The following is a 23,144-nucleotide window of genomic DNA, read 5'->3' as shown; positions in this document are numbered from 1 at the left end:
GGGCTGGCAAACTGTCGATTTCAGATAATTTTTTTAGTACGGACAAACTGCAGGGACCTAAACGAAAAAGAAAGAAAACCGTGACGTCGCTCGCTTCCAGAGATCTTCAGATCAGATCAGAAATCCCCAAAAAAAAAAAACACAACAAAACCAAACCCGACAGATCTTCTCTTCTTCCTCCTCCCTTTCCCATCTTCGACGAGGCGACCCGGCGCGAGAGAAGAAGAGATCGATCGATCGATCAACCGATCTCGCCGGAGAAGGAAGAGGAGCAAAGATGTCGTCGGTGTTCAGCGGCGATGAGACGGCGCCCTTCTTCGGCTTCCTCGGCGCCGCCTCCGCCCTCATCTTCTCATGTAATCTCCGCCATCCCTCTTCCTCTTCCCCCGATCAAGCGATTAGGTGTAGAAAGCTCCAGTTTTTCCAATCAAAGTCGCCATCTTTTTCTTTCCCCCATCTGGTTGATCCTGCGATTTGGTTCGATGGTGATGGAGGTCCACGCCCCTCCGATTCGCGCGATCTGTGACGCCCTGAGTGTGAATTTTCTTCTTCGCGTGGCTAGATTTGACCCGATTGGAGATCGGATTTGTGGGGAAAAAAAGTTGGGAGCTTTGGATTCTGTTCTTGATGGGGGGATTTGCTTATTTGCTTTCATTCGATCTGTTGCAGGCATGGGTGCGGCGTACGGGACGGCGAAGAGCGGCGTCGGCGTGGCGTCCATGGGCGTGATGCGCCCGGAGCTCGTGATGAAGTCCATCGTGCCCGTGGTCATGGCTGGTGTGCTCGGTATCTACGGCCTCATCATCGCCGTCATCATCAGTACAGGGATCAACCCCAAGGCTAAGCCGTACTACCTCTTTGACGGCTACGCGCATCTGTCGTCCGGGCTCGCCTGTGGCCTCGCCGGTCTCGCTGCCGGAATGGCCATCGGCATCGTCGGTGATGCTGGTGTCAGGTAAAGATGCTGCCTGCTTTGTTGATCTGTGATGTAGTTAGTGTGTATATGCTGTTACTGCTGTGCATTGGTGATTAAGTATGGTTTTATGATGGAAGCTACAGGTTGATTAACAATTCTAGAAGACTTTCTATAGGTTGTTTTGCTACCAAATATGATTAAGGGATCTGTATGTAGTTTTTGTAGCGCTGTCTGTTTGATAACTTGTATTCATTGTGTTCTTGTATTAGCCTAGTAGTTAATCTTGAACTGGTAGTGAGTAGCTGTTACCTACAAGGTTGTGCGTTTCAATGGCTTCAAGGCTGTGGAAATGAAGAACAAAGCTCATATAATCCTTATATGGTATTTCTGGATCCTCCTGTTTGTAAATCCTTGTGGTCTGGTAATAAGTTATAAGTGCCAAGGCTTTATAAATTGTTAGTATTTATTTATGGGGGGTTCTTTCCTCGTGGGCACTTCAATACGTAGCATATACTGAATAATGATGTTGTTCTTGGTACTGCTCTCTGGTATTTTTTGCTGAAGTTTTAACTTTTAACAACTGAAAAAATGTGCTGTGGTGTGAAGAGCAAACAAGTGGTCAAGGTGTTATGCCTTAAATTTTTTCAACGATGTAATGCTGAGTAGTTGTGATTTGAATGTAAATAATCTACTTTCACAATTTTAGCACTTAACTGGAATATGATTCCATTCATGATGGCAAGTGTGTTATTGTATAATCGTACATATTGTTTCTTAGAAATTTTGACGTTAGAAGGTTAATTTTGGGATGATTTATTAGATTGTGATGTTACTATGATATCATATGATCGAAATGTGCTTCACTGCTTTTTTGGTGTTCACCTCGGTGTTCATGACTACCCTTTGTGTTGAGAGCTTGAGGCTACTCCTAAGCTGCCTACTTTGGATTACAATTCTGATATCTCTTGTTGGTGTTGGCAGGGCAAATGCACAGCAACCAAAGCTTTTCGTGGGCATGATCCTCATCCTCATTTTCGCAGAAGCGCTTGCCCTGTATGGTCTCATTGTGGGCATCATCCTCTCATCCCGTGCCGGCCAATCTCGTGCAGATTAGGCACTTTGCGGTACCATACCGCTGTTATTCCACTGGCTATATTCTTGAGAAAACCTGAAACTTACTTGGGAGCTCTAGTTTAATGTATTAAAAGATCGATTTGTAGCTTAAGGAAGGTGGCACTTCCAGTCCTTTTTGTTTCTTTTGTGGTGGTTCATGCAAAGTTTTTTGGGTTAGGCTGGATTTGCTGCTCCTGAGCAAACGGATTTAATCTCATTCGTGGTGAATAAAAAACACGGCATTGTAGCAAAATAAAATCATTACAATATATTATGTTCATCCCTTCACTCTAATGTATTGGATTGCAAAAATCATCAATGCTCCTTTTTGTTATGAGTTCAAGTCATCATTATATCATCCGACTTGTGTGATAAGCTCATGTGTTCATTGAGATGAGTAGGCTAATTACTCTCAGATGTTGCTCTAAGAAAGGTGATCTTTTCCTCTTGAATGGCCGTTCTGTACAATCGCACCAAATTTCGTACGCTGCTAGTGCTCAACCAATCTGTAACTATTGTTGACTCAATTCATTACCCTATTGCAGCATCTCTTGTACCGAAAATCTCAGATAACCTCTCAAAGAGCTAAGAAAATCTCAGGTAATTTACAAGAAACAAGGCCAATACCACAGAATTCCAAATCTACCTGTTCCCCATTTCAGGAATGCTTCTTCCAAATGCATTGACCTACATCTGTTTCATCGCTACCCACTGATGCCATTGCAAAAACAGTGGTTTTTGGATGTTTCGAAACTAGGAAAGAAAATTTTGTTATTGCCACGAGACAGAACTCGTGCTGTTGATTTTTCTTCAGTATCAGAAAAACAGAATGCAGCGGCAACTTTAGCTGTATAACGCCGCAAGGTCATCCTCGTACGCCTTCTTGATGGCCTCCCTCTTGAGCTTGAGGGCAGCCGTGACGAGTCCTGACTCTGGGGTCCATGGCTCCGGCACCAGCTTGACTTTGGCTGGGATCTCAAACTTCTCCAGCCGCGCTTGCTTGGCAGCCTGAAGAACAAACACACGTCAGTACGATCCAATTGTCATAAGACTTGCATGTCTTGCATTGATATTACTTAATAAGCTTGCTAGATTCAATTTGTTTTGAGATTGTTACGGTGCGTGCAATGTGGGGTTGCATTGCATACTGAGAGTGAAAAATTGGTATTTGGCATCGACCATTCGGACCGTACACATGATATCTGGTTGAGCTCATGAATGTACATCCTTTTTGCACGCAAAATATGGAGATATCGTCGCAGATTATGATCATATCAAATTGCATATTAGTGTATGGGTTATATTCTCTGTTTACTGGAAGATTATAATGTGTTCTTTTCCTGATTCTACTGATAACCTATGAGGTCCAACATATCCTCCGTTGTTCTCATATTGGTACGGCAATACCACATTGCCACTCTCAAAAGAGAGAAAAATAGAAGAGATCATGTTTTGCTGAATCATCCAGGGAATGCAATCATTAGTAAAGTAGTACTAGTTAATTTTGATGGAAATATTGAGGGTTAATGGATTGCTAGATTAATCAGATATATCTAATTAATTAAAACGCAGGGAGAATACACACCTTTGCTAAACATTGAAGGACTTCTTTGACAGTCTCTTGCTTCTCACACAAATCTGAAACATCCGAATACGTGATGCCTTGTTGTGAGGCCCAGCTTTTCAGTTCACTGTGTGCAACTACAACAAGTGCAACGCAGTAGTTGTGGAAGGGGTCAGCATGGATCATGATGTTGTCAACATATGGGCACACACTCAAAGCAGCCTCCACCTGTGGTTTTATAATAGTTAGATTACAATAGCTGACTGCCGCTAATTTGGCTGGAAAAGGAAGCTTAGCTTACCTTTCCTAAAGATACATATTCACCATGTTGAAGCTTGACTATGTCCTTCTTACGGTCAATAATTTCAAGGCAACCATCTGGATGCAAACGTCCAATGTCACCAGAATAGAACCACCGCATGCCTCTTTCATCATCCTTCAATAAATTGGTGTTGTTAAAGAAAAGTTATCATGGGCTTCACAGCACAGATTGCTTTGGCATATTATCGTAACATACCTTGTAGACTTCATTTGTTTTTGCCTCATTCTTAAAGTAGCCTTTTGTCACGTTTGGACCTCCAATAACTATTTCACCCCGAGGCATTGGTGAATCATTAGTTAAATATCCACCTTCAGCCCAATCTATCAACTATCATATACAATTCATATTACGTTAGGAAAGAATAAGATCTGAGGGATAAGATATTAATCTTCTGAATCTCAACATGAAGGAGAAAACCAAAATAAACTGGATGGGCATAATACACTAAATTTCAAAATAGATGTTCTTTTTTGAGTGAAGCGTGCAAAAGATTACATGCATAGCTTTGTGTAAACTAGCTATCCACAATGTCACTGGACTGGCTGTAAGGCTAGTGGTCAAGTAAAGCTATCCGCAATTCCACGCCTCATGTCAAAAATTTGAACACAAAAGTTTATCTGTGATCTCTAATACGAAGAAAAACAATATCTTTTTGCACTTAGCGGAAATCTTTCGTACATATGAATATATGGAAATGAGGATACAATTTATATCACAGTGATAACATGCATGGCAACAATAACTTTACTATGGAAATGAGGATACAATACACCCTACCAAAATAATAAAACATATTTTTTAATGTACCTTAATGTATGAGCAAGGCAATGGAGCACCAACACGGCCAACAGAATTGTCATCATACTCGGAAAATGTCCCGCCAGCACATGTTTCAGTAAGACCATATCCTTGCCCTATTGGAGCCCTGCAACAGCACAACCCAAAACCTGTCAATTGTTTTGGTTTAAAATGCAGTATGCAAGTTAGATTTGAATATTGTGAAGTTCAATCACAGTAAACACAAGTGGACCAAAAACAATAACTTGATATTAACAAAAGAGACTTGAGAATGGCTTATAAAATAATGAAGAGTACTATCTCACCCAAGGCATATATTGATAAATCTCTGAGTATCTCCAGACAGAGGTGCTCCACCTGAAAGTATAAATCGAATCCTTCCTCCCAAGATCGCACGCACCTTCTGAAAGACAAGCATATCCCACAAATGCTTCTCTAATCCCCATGCACCAAACCAACTTCCATTGATAGCAGCTAACCGACGGCTATAGGCAATATCAAATAGTTTCTTTGCTGCACCACCCTTTGCATCAACCTAATTCATCTCATCATGAAAAAAACAAATGGTCAAGATGGCAAGAAGGCCAGAAAGAAACAATGGATAATATCATTGTAAAGAACAATACATTTTTTCTAACACCATCACGAACACGATCAAGTATAGCAGGTACTGCAGTCATAAGTGTTGGCTTCAGAGCTGAAGCATCGCCCTGAGTCCCCTTCTTTATTTTATTTGATGTATCAGTCAGGGTCAGTGGTGATCCATACCCTATAGAAGCCCCAACAGCAGACATAACTGTCTACAAATCACATTTGCATAAAGTGCATCAGCATCAACAAAACCAACATGTGGAATAGACTGAGATTTCAATATGTCATCTGACACCTACCTCAGCTGCTAATTCAAGAATGTGTGCTAATGGGAGGTATGCCAAGTAGACATCCTTCTTGCCAAGTGCAGGCACAATGGTCATAACAGCTGATACAACAGCCAGGACATTGCGATGGCTCATCATGACTCCCTGTGGAAAAAAAAGTACAAATGAGAGGAGTTGTAAGCAGATGATCTGAGAAAAGACATCCATTAGTAATATCCATATCGTGAAGTAATCCAACATGGGCACTACAAAAAAATCAACTAATCTTTGAACAAACCTTGGGCATTCCAGTGCTGCCACTTGTATACATTATCACCGCAGTATCTGACGGAAGAGGCAGCTTTGCTTCTACAGGTGTTTCCAATCCTAACCTCTCTACCTCCTCAAATGACTCAACCCTCCAGCTGGTGCATTTTTGAGCTAAGGATACTTCACTAGAGACGCCTTCCTCGTTTACGTAGATGACATGTTTCACAGTATCAAGTTGCCCACTTATGTCAAGAAGTTTTTTCAGTTCTTTCCTTCCACATATCACAGTAGTTACCTCAGTCTAAAGAGTCAAAACAGAAGCAAAGTTAGAGATCATATCACGACGCAGATACAGTAGGAATAAATTGTTATGTCCAAACTGTTCAAGATAACCAACAAAATTCACTTTGGTTGAGGTTTTGTTACCATAATGATGGACAGGGTGAGAAAAAATTCAAGTGACTTTTCGTCAAAAAAAGAAAGTCAACTGACCTCGTTTAGTGAGTGACATAACGCTCCCTCGCCCAAGGAGGAATAAATGGTGACAACCGTAATACTTTGTCTGAAGCATGCCTTTCAAATAGAAAAGAATGGTTAGACAATTTGCAAATGATTCACGGAGCTAACTGCTAGCATAACATGAAGAACATAAGCGAAATACAACAGTATAATTGATTTCTCAACTAAGTGAGAATATCAATATGGTTAAGCTGAAGCAGTTCAATGTTCAACAAAATCAGTTTTTCATGAGAGAATGTAAATGACTTCTTATATACTCAGCTGTGTCATTAATTTGATCATTTTTGTCTTGTCATATCTATCTAGATAGCACATAGTTCCTTTTGTTCTCATGAGCGCATTTCACTTTATATATGCAAGGATGGTGATGGAACATTGTGAAAAGGACAGGTTGAGACACTTCAAGAACAGTCCGCATCATGTAAATTCAAACCTTTTATGTACACACAAAAAAACTATGGAAGTTATAGGAGCGCGTGGGTAGAGAAAGCTACCTGCAATGCAATCTGCCACTCGGCCCGTGTATCGGCGAAAATAGCAACACGCTCATCCCTCTGGTGCCCAATTCGCACTAAACCAGATGAGAAGTTGCAGACAGTCTTGAATGCATCAGCATAGCTTTTCCACTCATACTGCCCCAAATGAAGCTTCTCAAAGGACCTCCCATCGCGGGCTGCCTCCATTTCCCTCGAAATGAGCTTTCTGGTGCCAAGGAGTGGCATGTAGACATACTGCTCGCAGGACTGCTCAAACAGCTCCGCAAGCGTGGAAACCCCTTCCCAGTGCGTTTCAACGGGCCGCTCGAACTTGTGGTTACGGATCACATAGCCGGGCTCTCCGCCCACATCAACCGGCACTCCCCTTTTCTTTTCACCCTTCCTCTTGGTGAACAGCAGAGATGCCAGAAAAGGGATAGCGAAGCCGATGAAATAAGGATTCATATTTCCCAGCCTTACACAAAGCTACTAGTCCGCGGAGTGTCGGCACTGATCTGCAATTGACTTTTCAAGTGATAAACCTGAAATGATAATGTAGCTACATTATCAGATATTTATCGCGTATTAACAGACACAGATACATAAAAGGGGAAGGCATTGCTATCCAGTGGTCTACAATCAATTAGAATTAGAATCCTCCCCCCAAACAAACGAGTTTTGAATTCCTCCCCAGATGCAGAAAATGTTACTAGTCGGACTCCTCTCCTCTGGAGCAACTCGTTCGCAGCGAGCGGAGCTATTCAAATCTAACGTAGTAGTCCACTCCATCCTACAAGATCCTCTAGTCGAGAAAAACCCACTGCGGCATTGCTCTACAAGATCCTACTAGTTGCCTTGCAGAGACACCACCAAATCAAACCAGCGGACGGATCAGACCCCACCCCCGCCTACTGGATGCTGCTGTGGAAGCTTCTAGAAGGTAATGCAGGGAACTAGTAGTAGTAGCAGTAGCTACCTGTGTCACTCACCGGCGGAGGAGGCGGCCTCCGGGAGAGGCAGAGGAGGAGGAGAGTGCAATGGCAGGTAGGTGGCGGGTGGGGGGCGGAGAGAAATACGGGGGGGAGGCGGAGGAAGAGGACGGCGGCGCGGGCGGAGAATCCAACGAGGGGGGGGGGGGGGGGGGTGACGACGGCGAGAGCGTCAGCGGGAGCGTTGGCGCCGTACGTCGGTGGTGGCGGTGCGTGGGTGGGTGGGCTTTGTGATGTTGTTGCTGGGCTTTTGGGGGGCTTTGGTTTTGGGATCTCCGGCGGCGATCGCGATCTGTGGGAGGAGACGATTGCAAATTGGAAGTGGGCCCCGCTCTCTTCTATCTGCTTTAATTATAATTAATTAAAGTTTGAACTCAAGAAAAAAAACTATAAATGGTGCAAATTGCCTATAACATTGTTTTTTTATATCCTTTATCACAACATACTACATAATGAGCAGCTCTGTAAACATGAACATATATCACCAACACACAAATCATATGGATCGCTATTGCTAAGGCAGCCACGTTTGGCTATAACCTATGGCAGGAGCGTTCATTTGGTTTTACGGTTGTTTAAAGAAAACCGCCCGCGTCCATTGCTTATCAACGGAGGAGAGTCGATCATCCTTGGTGGGCAAGGATTTTGAGGCGGTTATGTGCGGCTTGCCTTAAAAGCTCTGTTTTTTTCCATTTGTACCAAATGCCTCTCGTGCCTTAGCAAAGTAGGAGTAGAATTTTTCTTACTTAAGATTTAAACGTGTCCTTAAGAAACCATGTGGAGAGGAAACCATCGATATGAGAATTTATAGTTCAAACTGGATTAGACGTGTATCGATAAAACAATTGAGACACAAGGTGCTTTTTTAGTTACAAGTTTAGTAGCAAATGTATTCGACCCGATTATTGAAGCGGGCCCAATAAAACAAACATAATGGCAAGAAACTCGACTAATAGAGTGACAAAGGGTGTGTTTAGTTCACGCCAAAATTAAAAGTTTGGTTGAAATTGAAATGATGTGACGAAAAAGTTGGAAGTTTGTGTGTGTAGAAAAATTTTGTGTGATGAAAAAGTTAAAAGTTTAAAGAAAAAGTTTGGAACTAAATAAGAGCAAACATCAAATCCCTTTATCTTATTGTTCTTATCACCGGTCTCCTAAATGTAATTTCTACCTACTAGAAACCACAAATCCCTTTCATCAATAGGGCGTGATGTCAAGAGATTGGCTCTCTCTTTTCCAATGCTAACTCCAAACCAACCAAAGGAAATCCTGCTGGAAATGCCACTGCCTCTAAGAAAATTATCCCATGAGAAAAATAAACTAACGTAAACGACAACAATTAAATATCATCGAATTGTGTCATTGGCCTTGTTTAGATTCTAACTTTTCTGTCACATCGTTCCAATTTCTTTAAACTTTTAATTTTAGCGTGGAACTAAACACAACAATTATTTGCTCATCTTCCTGTTTTAGTACTTAGACCATGATGTGAAAACACAAATATAGTTTTCGATCAGATTAACATAGGCGTAGCAATTAAACAGAGCGGAGCCACAAAACTATTTGATAACCTAAACTGAATTTTAAAGTTTGAAGGTTTAACCATCAAATGTGAATTCCCTTCAACCTCCTCAAACCAAACTTGTACCAAAAAACTCACCACACTTTTGTACAAACCCTTGTGCATCACATCACAGCAATGCCGTGCATCAGACAGCTTAAAGATCAATCTACATGCATGCAGAGCAACCATGCCAAAGGCATCACCTTTCCTCTCCCTCCTCCTCCTCCTCCTCCTGATCACCATCTACATTGCCCATGGCGCCGCCGGTGACGCCATCGGCGGCGACCCATGGCAGGAGCCCGAGGTGGCCCAGCAGCCAGCCGTCGTCCTCGCCGGCGAGTGGCAGCTCCTGCACCAGAACACCGGCGTCTCGGCGATGCACATGCAGCTGCTCCCCGGCGACTACGTCCTCATGTTCGACCGCACCGACTCCGGCCCCTCCAACATCTCCCTCGACGCGCTCTCGCCGTGCGCCGCCGCGGCGACCACCGCCCTCGCCGCCGGCGGCGGCGGCGCCGTTGACTGCACCGCGCACTCGGTGCTGCTCGACCTCCGGTCGAACGCCCTGCGGCCGTACCCGCTCGCCACCAACCCATGGTGTTCGTCCGCGGCGCTGCTCCCCAATGGCACGCTGCTGCAGACCGGTGGGTTCTCCAATGGCGACCGCATCGCGCGCCTCTTCTCGCCGTCGACGGGGTGGGTCGATCTCCCGTCGTTCTTGGCCGTCCGGCGGTGGTACGCCACCGACATCCTCCTCGCCGACGGCCGCGTGCTCATCCTCGGCGGCCGGCGGCAGTTCAACTTCGAGTTCTTCCCCCACGACGACGCGCCGGCGCCGCAGCCGACCTTGTTCCCGTTCTTGGAGGAGACGACCGACATGGACGCCGAGGACAACCTCTACCCGTTCCTCCACCTCCTCCCCGACGCCACCGTCTTCGTCTTCGCCAACGACCGCGCCGTCGTGTTCGACCCCTACAACCGCGCCCCGCTCCGCCGCCTCCCCGCCATCCCCGGCGGCGTGCCGAGGAACTACCCGTCGTCGGGATCCTCCGTCCTCCTCCCGCTCCGGCCGGACTCGCCGTCGCACGCCGAGGTGCTCGTCTGCGGCGGCGCGCCGCGCGGCGCGTACCGCCTCGCCCTCCGCAACGGCACGTTCGCCCCGGCCGACCGGACCTGCGGCCGGATCGCGCCGACCGACGCGAACCCGGTGTGGGCGATGGAGGAGATGCCGCTGCCGCGCGCCATGGGCGACATGGTGCTGCTCCCCACCGGCGACGTGCTCATCGTCAACGGCGCGGCGGCCGGCACGGCGGGGTGGGAGCTCGGGCGCGAGCCGGTCACCTACCCGGTGCTGTACAAGCCGGACATGCAGCTCGGCGCGCGGTTCGAGGTGCTCGCCGCGTCAACCATCCCGAGGATGTACCACTCGTCGGCGACGCTGGACACGCTCGGCCGCGTGCTCGTCGGCGGCAGCAACCCGCACGTCGGCTACGTGTTCGACAACGTGACGTACCCGACAGAGCTCAGCCTGGAGGCGTTCCTACCACCATACTTCGACGCACGGCTCGACGGCGTGCGGCCGCGGCTGGTGGCGGCGCCGTCGGAGGTCGGGTACGGGGAGGCGGCGGCGGTGAGGTTCGAGGTGCCCGGCGGCGCGGTCTCCGGTGGCCCCGAGGAGGTGCGCGTGGCGGCCGTGGCGCCGGCGTTCGCGACGCACTCCTTCGGGATGAACCAGAGGGTGGTGTCCCTGGCCGTGGGCACCGTCGCGCAGCTGGCCGCCGGGCTGTACGAGGCGCAGGTGGCCGCGCCGCCGTCGCCGTCGGTGGCGCCGCCGGGGTACTACCTCTGGTTCGTGCTCCACGCCGGCGTGCCCAGCACCGCGGCATGGGTGCGCATGCGGCCGCTCGGTGCAGCGACGTGATGACGACGACGACGTCGACGTGTGAACCAGTCAACTGCCACGTCTCACTATTTTTCTCTCTCAAAAAAAATGAAAAGAAAAAGAAATGGTCAACTACCACCTACTAGTAGTACTAGTAATAACACCTCGGGCTTGTGGTTTATTTACAAAAGAGCCCATGGAGAAGTAGGCGAGACGCAGAAAGGTCCCTCGATTCGAGAGCTGTGGAGAGAGATCGCCCAAATCTCATCTCGCTTTCCTCTCTCTCTCGCCGCCGGCGATGCCTCCGTCCCCGTCCGCCGCCGGGGCGGCCTCGCCGTCGAACTCGTCGGCGGCGTCCGCATCCGACCCCACCCCGTCGTGGTGGGAGTCGGTCTCGCAGGCGAGGTCCCGCATCCTGGCGCTGTCGTCCATCCTCCCGGCGCCGGCCGATTCCGACGTCGCGGCGCTCGCCGACTCCGACCGCCCGGCGCGCGCGCTGCTCCGGTCGTCCGCCGCGTACGTCGCGCTGTCCGCGGCGCTCCGGTCGGGGGGCGGCGCCGACGACCCGGCCTGCCACTGGCTCTACGATACGCTGCTGTCCCCGGACCCCGACCTCCGCCTCGCCGCGCTCGCGTTCCTCCCGCTCCTCTCGTCGCTCTACCTCCTCCGCCTGCCGCCCGCGCTCCCCTCCTCGCTCTCCGGCTTCGAGGCCGTCCTCCTCGCCGTCTACTCCTCCGAGGCCAAGAATCGCCAGGGCAAGCCCGTCCTTGTCCAGGTACCCGACCTCTCCGTCCCTTCCCTCTACCACACGCCGCTGTCCAGCCCCAGCTCGAAGTCCCCTCGCCGGCCACAGCCGCCGCCGATCCCCCCACCCGCGGGGAATGTTGTGGTCGGGGTGCTATCGCCGCCGCTTGAGCCACAGGCGGCGGTGAAGTCGACCAAGCGCGCGGGGATTATCGGAGTTGCCTTCGAGGCGTACTATGCCAAGATTTCGCAGATGCCGCCTGCATCGAAGGTGGATGCTTGCAACGCCGTGGCGGCGTGGGCGGGGCAGTACTGCAAGTGCCGATTTGAGCTTGATGAGAAGGAGTTGGAAGAGGAGGAGGCTGATTCATTGGGGTCCGTTTCGCCATTGTCATCGGAGGCCGAGAACGGGAAGGCCTTGGAGGAGGAAATGGCAAAGATGCGCGTCAACGGAGACACCAATGGTCGGAATTGTGGCGAGAGAGAGGGGAGGGTGCCACTTCCATGGGAGCTTCTACAGCCAGTGATGAGAGTTCTTGGTCACTGCCTGTTAGCTCCGCTGAATCCGACGGAGGTGCGGGATACCGCCGCAGAAGCTGTGCGGGTTGTCTATGCCCGCGCGTGTCATGAGCTTGTGCCACAGGCTATCTTGGCGTCCCGTAGCTTGATCGAGCTCGACAAAAGCGCACGCAAGGCTGCCAAGGAGGCAGCTGCAGCAGCTTCTGGGGCAATCGTGTCAGTAGGCACAGCTGGTAGCACCGCGTCGAGCTCTAGACCCAGCTCCAAGCCAAACACACCAGGCAAGCAGCGGAAGCCTGATGTACTGCTCCTGTCAAAATGATTCTGATTGCATTACATCTTGTAAGATTTTCTGCAGTGGTGATAAAAGAGTTCATTTTTCTCATGAGTTTGTCACTGGAATTTCATTGAAGTCTACTAAACCTTGCAATGCGTAAAGGTCGACTCTTGTGGCTTGGAAAAGCATTGGTTTAGTATGTAGCCAGTTCTGTATTGTAAGTTATCTTGTCTTATGTTATTGTTTTTGCATATAGCTGATGAATTAATATATTTCACATTTATGTGTGCGGTTGATGAAAAGAACATGGTGTAGTGTGCTATCTACTACTAGTAATGGATTTTAGCAGGCGATTATGTATTGACTTGTTTTATGCATTTCTTACCGAACATATATTAATTTGATGTTCCTTACTACAACTACTATCTTATGGAATTCTCAGCAGCATAAATTGCAATGATTTGTGTCTTGATGTGTCCCTTGGTTTTGAAAGAGTCCATTAATTGATATTTCATATAGTCACATACCTAAGTTGATGTTTATTTAACCAAATATGGTTAGAATGAAAAGCGATTAAAGAGTCACTTGTGATCGTCCCTGTCATTGTTTGTCTTAATGTTCTACCGAAAAAGGGGAAAGAAAGGAAATGAATAGAAAGAAGCAATATTGACAATGGAAAGCATCAAAGACCTACTAATTGCCTGTTTGCTTTGAGCCTTTGATCATATGAACTGCAATAAGTTTATTTCTTTACTATAATAACAGCGGCTATTTATTTGGTTTTTGCTGTATGTATGGAGTTCATTAGTAGTCGGGCTAGTGCTAAACTGCTAATGCATTCCAGGCGCAGGGCATTGCTGTTGATCTGTTCTCTCTCACTAGGTGATATTGCTGTAGAGTTGTAGAAAGGGTTTACCCCCTTCAATATCTCTCTGTTTTTAAGAGGAGTTCCCAGTTAGTAATTTGAGATGTGCAAACGATGTTACTGATTCTTAGACTTAAGCTCAAGTAATACAAGTGAAATGCGTTAGGATGCGATGTTCAGTTCACCGAAATATTCTTGACATCTGTATTTGAGCTTAGGAAATGGAATATGGTATAATATTAACATTATGATTGCTGGCGCTGACTAAGCATGTACTCTTTTATGTTTGTTGTGTCATGAGCATTTGGATTGTTGGGCTTGGATGCAGGCATGCCAATTTGCGTCTCTGGTGCTCAATATGCAGAAACCTGAACATGTTCGGTAGAGTTACTTGTTGCATATAGTTCACTAACTAATAATACTATATGGTATGACTGTTGTTTGGTTTGATTCCAACAACAAAGTATTTGAACAATTCATTTGGCCTCATTTTCCACCGTTGATTATATCTTTTGTATGAAGGTGTGCTCTTTTTTCCTCTCCTAGTCTCAGGGTATGGGTAACAACACTGATGAAATATAGTTATCTGCATGATTGCCATTTCATAGTTCACACTGAATTCAAATATGCAGTTGGAGGCTTGGAGCAGGTTAATAGTGCTCCCCCAAGGCAGCTTGTGAGCTGTGACAGTTTGGATAGAATTATTCTGCATCTTTGACAGTTGTCATATGTAACTTTTTTTTTTTTGCATAACCATGGATCTGAATTTCTGCTCACAACTGAACTTCTGGTGTTGTTGATCTGTTACATAAGTTTCCAAAGTTGCATCCTTTACATACAGCAGGTCGTTCTACTACTCCCACAGTATCATGTCATCCACAATTAAAAAAAATTGGCAAAGGCAACTGAATATTCTCATGTTCTAGGTAACCTGCAATCCTGCATGTTTCTTGAGAGCAAAAGCATGGGATAGTTCATGAATGTTTTGCAGTACACACCGGCCAGGAAACAAACTGGCAAAGCATTATGCTTCTCTCGTAACCTTTGATTTAGGCCCTCTTTGTTTAGACTTAGGCTTATTGGACTAGACTTTTAAGTCAGCTTATTGGCTTATATGATTTATAAGCCAGTGGATTTAATGTCCTAAGTTTAGTGGTGGAGTCATACATCTATCTCATATAAGCCAAAAAAGCTTTTCCAACCTAGCTTTTGGCTTAATAGTGTTAGAGTGGTTTATGGCTTCAAAAAAGCCAAATGAAAAAGCTGCTTGTTTGTTTTGGCTTAGACTTTTTGATTTATAAGTTGGCTTATAAGCCTAAACAAAGAGGACCTTAGTATAACAGCAGACATGGAAGTTATCTGCTACTAGTTTCTACTCGAAAATATGCATTGTTGAACCTGAAATAGTATTATTTTCCCATAAGTAAGCAGCTCAAATCTCTTTATTGTTTTTATCTAAAAAAAACTCTATATTGCTTGGAGTTGTTTAATTGGAACCATACAACGTTTGCTTTCAAGCTTAATCTCAGAATAAACAGTGCAGACAGCACACGTGGTTCGGTGGGAATGTGATTGTGGACTTCAATAACTCGCAGATGATTTAGATGGGCTGGGCCCATTATGCTACCAGCGAAATGTATGCAGGTCAAGCGCTGTCGATTAGTACCACCTCGCCAGTTTTGGTGGAGCGGGAGCTACTTATAAACTGGAGCTTGGAGGCTTGGGGCACGACCTTACTTGAACAGGATCTGTTCTATAGGCTCGTACCGTTGCATCCTTTACCAATAAGGAGGCAAGCACTCTAGTCTGGTTGATGGGTCCATGACCTCTGGGCCAGAGCGTGATTAACGGCTTGGATGGATCTCTGGAAGGAACCATCTGACGGCTGTAGAGGATCGTTCCTGACTGGTGGTACCAGTGCAGGGTGGCGCAGAGGTGGTCTGACAGACCCCCAATTTTTTTTTTTGTCTTTCTTTCTGTATTCTACTTTCGATAATTTTTCATCTTTTGCATTCTTACTTTCAAGAATTTGTTTATCACCAATTCACATACAGACTCCTACCTTTTCTTTTGCTGGACAAAAACACAAACTTTCTATGCTTACTTAGGCCGTGTTTAGTTCTTTCTATTAAACGTACACTAATAACAAAGCAAATTACAGATTTTACCTGTAAACTGCGAGACATTTATTAAGTCTAAATAATTCGTCATTAGCAAATGTTTACTATAGTATCATATTGTCAGATCATGGCGCAATTAGTCTCAAAAGATTCGTCTCGTAATTTGCATGTAAACTGTGTAATTGGTTTTTTCCGTCTACATTTAATGCTTCATAGATGTGTCTAAACATTTGATATGACATTTTTGACCAAAATTTTTTGGGATCTAAACACACCCTTAAAAGAGCTGCGTAAAAATATTGTTTTAGAGGAAAACCACCTACTCCTTCTGTCCTATAAAATACTAACTTCTGGGGATGAATCTGAATAAACATATGTCCAGATTCATTTCTAGAAGTTGTCTTTTTTGGACGGATGTTGTACGTATGATCATGACGTCTTGTTTGCACCATATATTAATTATCACTAATTAATTACTAATGATTAAAATTAGCGAAGATTGGCGAATGATAGCCTCATCCAGCCAAATTTTCCTGCAGAGCTCATCCAATTTCTTCGTGCAATTTTTCAACATGTTCATGCCATGATCATTTTTTTAAAAGGGTATAACTCAGGATGCACACTAACACACACCACACTCACACCACAACACACGCATACACACGCGTGCGCGTCCCTAACACATGCAATGATCATTTGGATGTGATCTTCCAGCTTCCTGAATATCAATATGTTCAACAGTGCAAATGTGCTATCATCATCAGTTTCTTTATGTTTCCTGATCACTGCTTTACATTACTCTCCAATAACCTTGACGATTTTCGTCAGAAAAAGGCCATGCAACATCGTGTACTAGATTGGGCCCAGCCCATCAGTTTCTGACAGATTGGGCCTTGACCGCCGTGTCTGGCCCATTATGCGGACAACTAGCCCAGCCCATTTAATCTTGACCGCTAGAAATTGTAGCGACCCAAGTCAGGGTTCATCATACCGCCCGTAACCGCGTGGTTACCGTGGTTACCGAGCTTACCGCGGGGATACGGTAACGTAAATACCGCGGTAACCTCCTTAAATTCAAATAAATTTAAAAAATAATTTAAATTTTTGATGAAATTTGCATGGTTTTGTACGGTTTTTCACGGTTACCGCGGTTACCGCGCGATAACCGTGTTTACCGTCGGGGCGTGGTAACCCTGGCCCGGCGGTTTGGAAACCTGGACCCAACTCGATCGCCATCTCTCTCTCTCTGAAAAAAAAAACCGATCGCCACCACGTCGCTTCAACCCCACAACCCTCGGAAACCCTAACCCCATCATCCGCAGCCTCGTAGCCCTACCGCCATGGCCGACCCACCCTCCTCCTCCTCCTCCTCCTGCTGCTGCTTCGTGTTCAGCTCCAATGATAGGTTTTACGCCCCGCCTCACCTCCGGCGCCTCCTGCGGCAGCAGCAGCAGATGCAGGGGCAGCCGCCGTCTTCTCCATCGCCGGCAACGCACAAGGAAGCGGAGGATGGACGGGTGGAGGCCGGTGTCTCCCCGTCGAAGCCGTCGGTGTCGGCGCCGCCGGCGGAGGTGGTTACTGCTCCGGTGATGTCGGCACACCGAGAGATATGATGTTGCCGTAAGCAGTTCCGCGACAGGAGAGGTGCAAATTTTTTTTAAAAAAGAAAAATCTTACGGGTTGCACCTCGATTTTGTTATGATTGGGAAAGGTTGTGTTTACGAAGAAATATTTATTGTATCTTTACTACTAGTAAATTGCCACTCCTTCCATTCTAAAATGTACACGTTTTTCAAATACTTTTTTGAAAAACTTACATAAATCATATGTTTTGAAATGGGTAGTGTTCCTTAGTTGAGGTTCCTTAGTATTCATTAGCGCATGATTAATTAAATTAATTAAAAACTTGAAAAATAGATTAATATGATTTTTTTAAAACAACTTTTCTATAGAAACTTTTTTTTTAAAAAATACTACTCCCGTCCCAAATTAGATGCCATTTAACTTTTTTCTTCTAACGTTGACCATTCGTCTTATTTAAAAAAATTAGTGCAAATATAAAAAAGATAAGTCATACTTAAAAGTACTTTTGATAATAAAGTAAGTCACAAACAAAATAAATAATAATTTCATAATCTTTTGAATAATACTAATGTTCAACGTTAGAAAAAAACTTAAATCATCTTTTGAATAAGACTAATGTTCAACGTTAGGAAAAAACTTAAATCATACTTAAAAGTACTTTTGATAATAAAGCAAGTCATAAATAAAATAAATAATAATTTCATAATTTTTTGAATAAGACAAATGATTAAACGTTACAAACAAGAACTTAAAGCAACAAGTATTTTAGGACGGAGGTAGTACTGTTTAACTGTTTGAAAAACGTACGCTTGAAAAACGAGGGAGTGAAGTTGGAAATGTGTTGCAAAAACACAATCTAGGTAGTTCAAGCAAATCTGAGGGGACATACAGTTAATTTATGATATCCGATACTTAACAATACCGTGGGTCACCGAAATTCCGTAACGAATTTTGGGCATATTTTGCTACTAATGTTTTTTTCAGCCGGTAGAACATTCACCATGACCCACCGAAATTTTGGAGGTTTCTTCCGAATGTTAACCCTGATACCGTCTGCTCAGGTTGATTACCTGCATCAGTTGTGCTTGAGGTTCTTGTACTGCTGTTGAAATGACAAATCACTGGCGCATTGTAAAACCACCACGCCTTCTTGATAATATATCATTTGGATTTTGGAGCTTTCAATAATTTAGAACTGTACTTGCTTGGGGGGGGGGAGGGGGGGTGTTGACATTTTAGATAGTCCACTGTTAGCTCCAATTTATTTATAGCCAATCTAATAGCCAATTTATACAATAGTTGCTTGCTATACTATTAATATATAGTCCCACCAGTCATACACACACTGCGTCTTGGAGTCCATGCTGTAGCTGGTTACAGATCTGTAGTCCGCTGCTCTCTCTCATCTTTTATCTCATTAAAATATGTTTATAGCTGGCTAATAGGCTGCTATTGTACCTGCTCTTATATGTAGCATTTCTTCAGTAGTTCTTATAGCAATAACGTACTTCCTCCGTTTCATAATGTAAGTCGTATTTATATATATGTTAATGAATCTAGACATATGAATATGTTGTTAATGAATTTAGACACACATATATCTAGATTCATTAATATCTATATGAATGTGCGCAATGTTAAAAAGACTTGTATTATGAAACGAAGGAAGTAACAGCTTATAAGGACAAAATGCTGTTACATTGCTATAAGAAATACTGAAGAAACACATTTCAGTTATATGGTTACAATTTATGCTACCGTTTGTTTCTGAAGCAGAGTTTGATTTTTCAGCAATCGGCCGGCGTGCTCCATGGATGGTGATTGTGTTTAGTCAGGCTCTGGTGAGAGGAGGATCTTGCTGGCCTCATCATCATTGAGCGTTGCTGACATTTTTGTGTTGCGATCTTTCTGGCCCTCAGTTTTTATTCTGTAACCCAGTATACATGAGCAAGACAGTCACTCAACCTATCTATTTTATCTAATTATCTATATTTGTGTGATAAAAAAAATTTATAACACAGCCTATATATATATACAAATTATTGCAAATTTTCCCGTGGATCTGAGACTCCTTTTGATTCGACACGTGTCATGCCACGTCACTCTAGAATGTGGTTGACCTGGCAATTTTAGACTTTTAATGGTACATTTATAGCCTCAAAATCTGTTTTTTCTTAGATTAAGAGTTGGGCTAATATGCTGTACTCCTCATCTGACCAAATTTCCCAACTCACAAGGATGTCGATTTTTTTTTCACCACTAGGAATTTTGATACCCACTGGTATCCAATGTAGCCTGCAATACCAGGCATCTTAGCTCAATAATCCATGGCATATGGTAATTTTGTGAGTTGTGACAAACAATTGTACGGCAAAAGACAACTAGTTAAGCACTAGCTGATGCAAGTTCCTGAACCAATTGATGTGAAATTGCAGATAACTAGGTAAGACAATCAATTTTAGATCTACTGCAGACTTGACTTCTTTAAACAAATCATGGCACATCCTGACATAGCGTTCGAAGCACGTTGTTTGCTGAATCCAAACGAACAAAAACAGGCAACTTGAGGACACTGATCTTCTTTAAGCTTTCGTGACAAATGACATTCTTGCTGTAAAATTGTCTGTTGACGTTTGTCCAGTTTTGCAGTGAACAGATCAGAGGCCACGATAATGCTAGATTAACAAATTGTTGATGAACAATCTTGAATCTGGTGAATGTGTGCTCTCTTTGTTTGGAATCAGTTTGTGCAACTTGTCGTCCACAAGCAGACAACCTCAGAATATGATTGACTAAAATACAGGTATAATCACCATCGCCTCTACTGCTTAGCTCTTAACCTATATTGGTTAGAGGAATTTATATTTGTAGAGCTGCACAATTAAGAAGCAGCATTTGCTAGGGATCTGTACTATACTTGCATTTAGTAATATATTGAGTTGGATGTAGCTGGATGCAGGGTAGGAATAGTATAACATTTAGCAGTTCATTGCTTCTTCCAAAGTAGCTGTTTGTTCTTAGCCTTTTGTCTAAGTAGATGCTTCTTCCAAGAACCCAAAGTGTTCATGGGTGTAAGCATCTAATGTTTGCTCAGCACACATGGACAAAAACTCTGCATTGACAATGGTTTTGTACTTCTGTTAGATCTTGGAAGCAAGCAAAATCACTGTTTTTGGTGTCTATCTCATGGCCTTGTTCCCATCTTGTACCTGCTTTTCAAACATGTCAAATTTGAATGACACTTGAGAGCAACTGTGACACAAGAGAAAGATTTGCACTTTGCAGGCAGTTTTTTTTTTTCCATTTTTGCATTATGATCTGACTTGATGAACATGAAGTAAGTAAACATACTACAACCTACAACAGAGAAAGAAACTAGATTAAGAACAGTGGCAAAATCAAGCTATTCTACTGGTTTTCTTTGATCTAGTAGCCACTGTATATGACAACAAAGCAAGGAAGTATAGCTCTGGGACTGAACACGAACAGTTCATCCAAATCTGAGTAAACCCCTTCTGAGCAGGGGCTGACAGAGTCACAGTCATGATCCTCTGAAGAATTGCTGCTGTGGAGCTTCTTCACTCTGCCGGCGACCACCCTGCACACCAGCATCGCCCTCTTCTCGCCGTCCGGCGAAACCTCCGCCGTGTCGTGCGCCCGCCCGCTCGTCGCCATCGTCGTGATCCTCCCATTGCCATCCACCCTGATGAATTTTTTTTTTGTTCATCAATCAAACCAAACAACTTATAATTCAACAAAATGTTCTTCATAAATCTTTTAAATGACACCCATTGTCTCACTGACGTGTGGGATCGGATCCATATTGTCAGTAAAATACACATTAACCTATTACGAAATACTCCATCCATCCTATGATACCGTTGACTTTTCATATAACATCTGAACATTCGTCTAAGAATTATATAGATATTATGTATTTTGTTTTGTTATTAAAGAAACTATAATCTTAACATATACTTTTATATATCTATACTAAATTTTTAAATAATATGAACAGTCAAACGTTATACAAAAATTAAAGACATCAAGCATTTTGAAACGGAGGTAGTATGAATTTGTGAAAAAAAGAATTATGGGCTCTGAACATCTTGGTCGAGTTACCTGAATCCGTCTTTGATGATGCTGCAGAGCTTGCAGTGCAGCGGCGGCGGCGACGAGGAGGCGCAGCAGAGGGCGGTGCCGCCGGCGAGGCCGAGGGAGCAGGCGAAGGTGGTGCAGTGGAACCTGAGGAGCTCGTTGCCGTCGGCGACGCACCTGGGGTTCCTCCCGGCCTCGTCGCCGGCGCTCCTCGCCTTCTCCTTCACCGCCTCCTTGTGCTGCTCGAACCTCTTGATGGTCTTGTCCGAGCTCTGCACCTTGAGTATCCTCTCGATCCTGCACACCGGCGCGTTCTTCTTCAGCCAGCTCGACTGGAAGATGATCTCCACGATGTTCCTGCTCGTGTCGTCCGCCCCGAGCTCTGAAACTGCAATCCCAATCGAATCAATGGATGGATTGTTAGTTTTTAGATGAGAAGATTCAGTGGGATGTGGATTTTCTATCTCTCGAGAGACATCCTCTCGTTATTTCCATGTTATTCTAAATAGTTATTAAATTTTTTAAAAAGTTTAATAGATTAATACGAAATATATCATCCACAAACATGTAAAACCAAATTCATTTTCTACAAGTTGAAAAAAATAAATTAAACTAAAAATAGTTACTATACACTCGCAGCTATATTAGCTATATTTGTTATTTTTATTATAACTTGTAGAAGTTAAATTTAAAATTGTATATTAGTGGAGTGATATATTTCATATTAATCAATGTTGCCAAATTTTTTTTAAATTTTTTTATGACTATTTAGGTGGCATGTACGAAACGAGCGAATATACTGTGGGAAATTTTGATGGTTTTGAGATGGTGATGCGATGATACCTGCGTGTCTGGTTGATCTATGGAGCTCGAGGGAGTCGGGCTTGACGAACACCTCGTCGCAGTCGGGGCAGGAGAAGACGACGGCGGCGAGGGTGCGCGGGTCGAGCACCGAGTGGCAGTGGAGGTAGCAGCCGGAGAGCTTCCTGATCTGCATCGCCCTGAACGAGCCGCCGATGGATGACAGCGGCGAGGACAGCGCCGACGGCGGCGAGGTTGCCGACGAGCTGGTGGTGGTGGTGGTGGTGGTCGCGGTGGCGGATGTCGCCGCCGTCATCACAGAGTTGAACGACGACGACGCGGAGACAGCCGCCGCGGAGTCGCCGTGGTACCCGGGACCCATCAGCGACCTGCTCGACGTGCTCCCTCCGCCGCCGCCATCGCCGCCGCCGCCGCCGCCGCTCCGGCGGCGCCGGCCTCTCCCCCTGCTCGACACCGAACTCTCCTTGGTGCTGCAGATCGATCCGGCACACGTGATGCTCCTGCTGATGCTGCTCCTCCTCTTCTCCTTCTTGCCACCATTCTTGCCTTCTGCTGCAGACACTGGTTGGCTTCTGGAGGAAGAAGACGAGGAGTAGAACGCCATGGATCCCCAGCTTCCAACCCTGCTCATCTTCTTGCCATCCTTGTCTTTCTCCTTGGCTGCACTAGCTTCCATTGGAGAAGAAGAAGAAGAAGAAGGTGTTTGATGAAATGAGGGGAGTGAGTGTGTTGTCACTATGCCTAGCTAAGCTAAAAACTTGTTGTTTTTGAGCAAGACAGCTTAAGCTTTAGGCTCCATTACCCCATGATTAGTTTAACACTAATGACCTTAATGAAGCTTTTGG

General features: G+C 45.0%; 5 protein-coding genes and 1 non-coding gene across 7 annotated transcripts; 4 read left to right on the top strand and 2 right to left on the bottom strand.

The window, feature by feature from the left end:
* Positions 1 to 106: 106 nt before the first annotated feature.
* Positions 107 to 2,386, top strand: LOC4349890 (V-type proton ATPase 16 kDa proteolipid subunit-like). The gene is made up of 3 exons (NM_001423167.1): positions 107 to 356; positions 670 to 955; positions 1,898 to 2,386. Exons 1-3 carry the CDS (start codon positions 278 to 280, stop codon positions 2,028 to 2,030), a joined length of 498 nt encoding a protein of 165 aa, NP_001410096.1. The 5' UTR covers positions 107 to 277; the 3' UTR covers positions 2,031 to 2,386.
* A 194-nt stretch (positions 2,387 to 2,580) lies between these two features.
* On the bottom strand, positions 2,581 to 8,054 carry LOC4349889 (long chain acyl-CoA synthetase 9, chloroplastic). 2 transcript variants are annotated; one of them, XM_015761378.3, is made up of 12 exons: positions 7,812 to 8,054; positions 6,854 to 7,377; positions 6,333 to 6,413; positions 5,869 to 6,141; positions 5,604 to 5,735; positions 5,340 to 5,513; positions 5,019 to 5,248; positions 4,723 to 4,840; positions 4,111 to 4,242; positions 3,895 to 4,029; positions 3,615 to 3,821; positions 2,581 to 3,037 (listed from the first exon to the last, which is right to left on the bottom strand). In XM_015761378.3, exons 2-12 carry the CDS (start codon positions 7,298 to 7,300, stop codon positions 2,873 to 2,875), a joined length of 2,094 nt encoding a protein of 697 aa, XP_015616864.1. In that variant the 5' UTR covers positions 7,301 to 7,377; positions 7,812 to 8,054; the 3' UTR covers positions 2,581 to 2,872. The 2 variants fall into 2 exon arrangements, with proteins under 2 accessions (XP_015616864.1, XP_015616863.1); XM_015761377.3 differs by having other exon boundaries at positions 7,825 to 8,046.
* A 1,480-nt stretch (positions 8,055 to 9,534) lies between these two features.
* On the top strand, positions 9,535 to 11,350 carry LOC9266733 (aldehyde oxidase GLOX). Its single transcript, XM_015759711.3, has one exon. The coding sequence runs from the start codon at positions 9,576 to 9,578 to the stop codon at positions 11,307 to 11,309; it is 1,734 nt and encodes a 577-aa protein (XP_015615197.1). The 5' UTR covers positions 9,535 to 9,575; the 3' UTR covers positions 11,310 to 11,350.
* A 130-nt stretch (positions 11,351 to 11,480) lies between these two features.
* LOC4349887 (uncharacterized) lies at positions 11,481 to 13,115 on the top strand. The gene has a single exon (XM_015759710.3). The coding sequence runs from the start codon at positions 11,569 to 11,571 to the stop codon at positions 12,853 to 12,855; it is 1,287 nt and encodes a 428-aa protein (XP_015615196.1). The 5' UTR covers positions 11,481 to 11,568; the 3' UTR covers positions 12,856 to 13,115.
* Positions 13,116 to 15,402: 2,287 nt separating this feature from the next.
* LOC112937254 (small nucleolar RNA U3) lies at positions 15,403 to 15,625 on the top strand. Its single transcript, XR_003239769.1, has one exon. It is a non-coding gene; the product is annotated as a small nucleolar RNA U3 (small nucleolar RNA).
* Positions 15,626 to 20,657: 5,032 nt separating this feature from the next.
* Positions 20,658 to 23,144, bottom strand: LOC4349886 (uncharacterized). The gene is made up of 3 exons (XM_015761114.3): positions 22,321 to 23,144; positions 21,502 to 21,865; positions 20,658 to 21,082 (listed from the first exon to the last, which is right to left on the bottom strand). Exons 1-3 carry the CDS (start codon positions 22,973 to 22,975, stop codon positions 20,806 to 20,808), a joined length of 1,296 nt encoding a protein of 431 aa, XP_015616600.1. The 5' UTR covers positions 22,976 to 23,144; the 3' UTR covers positions 20,658 to 20,805.

This window comes from Oryza sativa, chromosome 11, assembly GCF_034140825.1.
Source record: "Oryza sativa Japonica Group chromosome 11, ASM3414082v1".
Lineage (NCBI taxonomy): Eukaryota > Viridiplantae > Streptophyta > Magnoliopsida > Poales > Poaceae > Oryza > Oryza sativa.
This window is presented reverse-complemented; position numbering and strand designations above follow the sequence as displayed.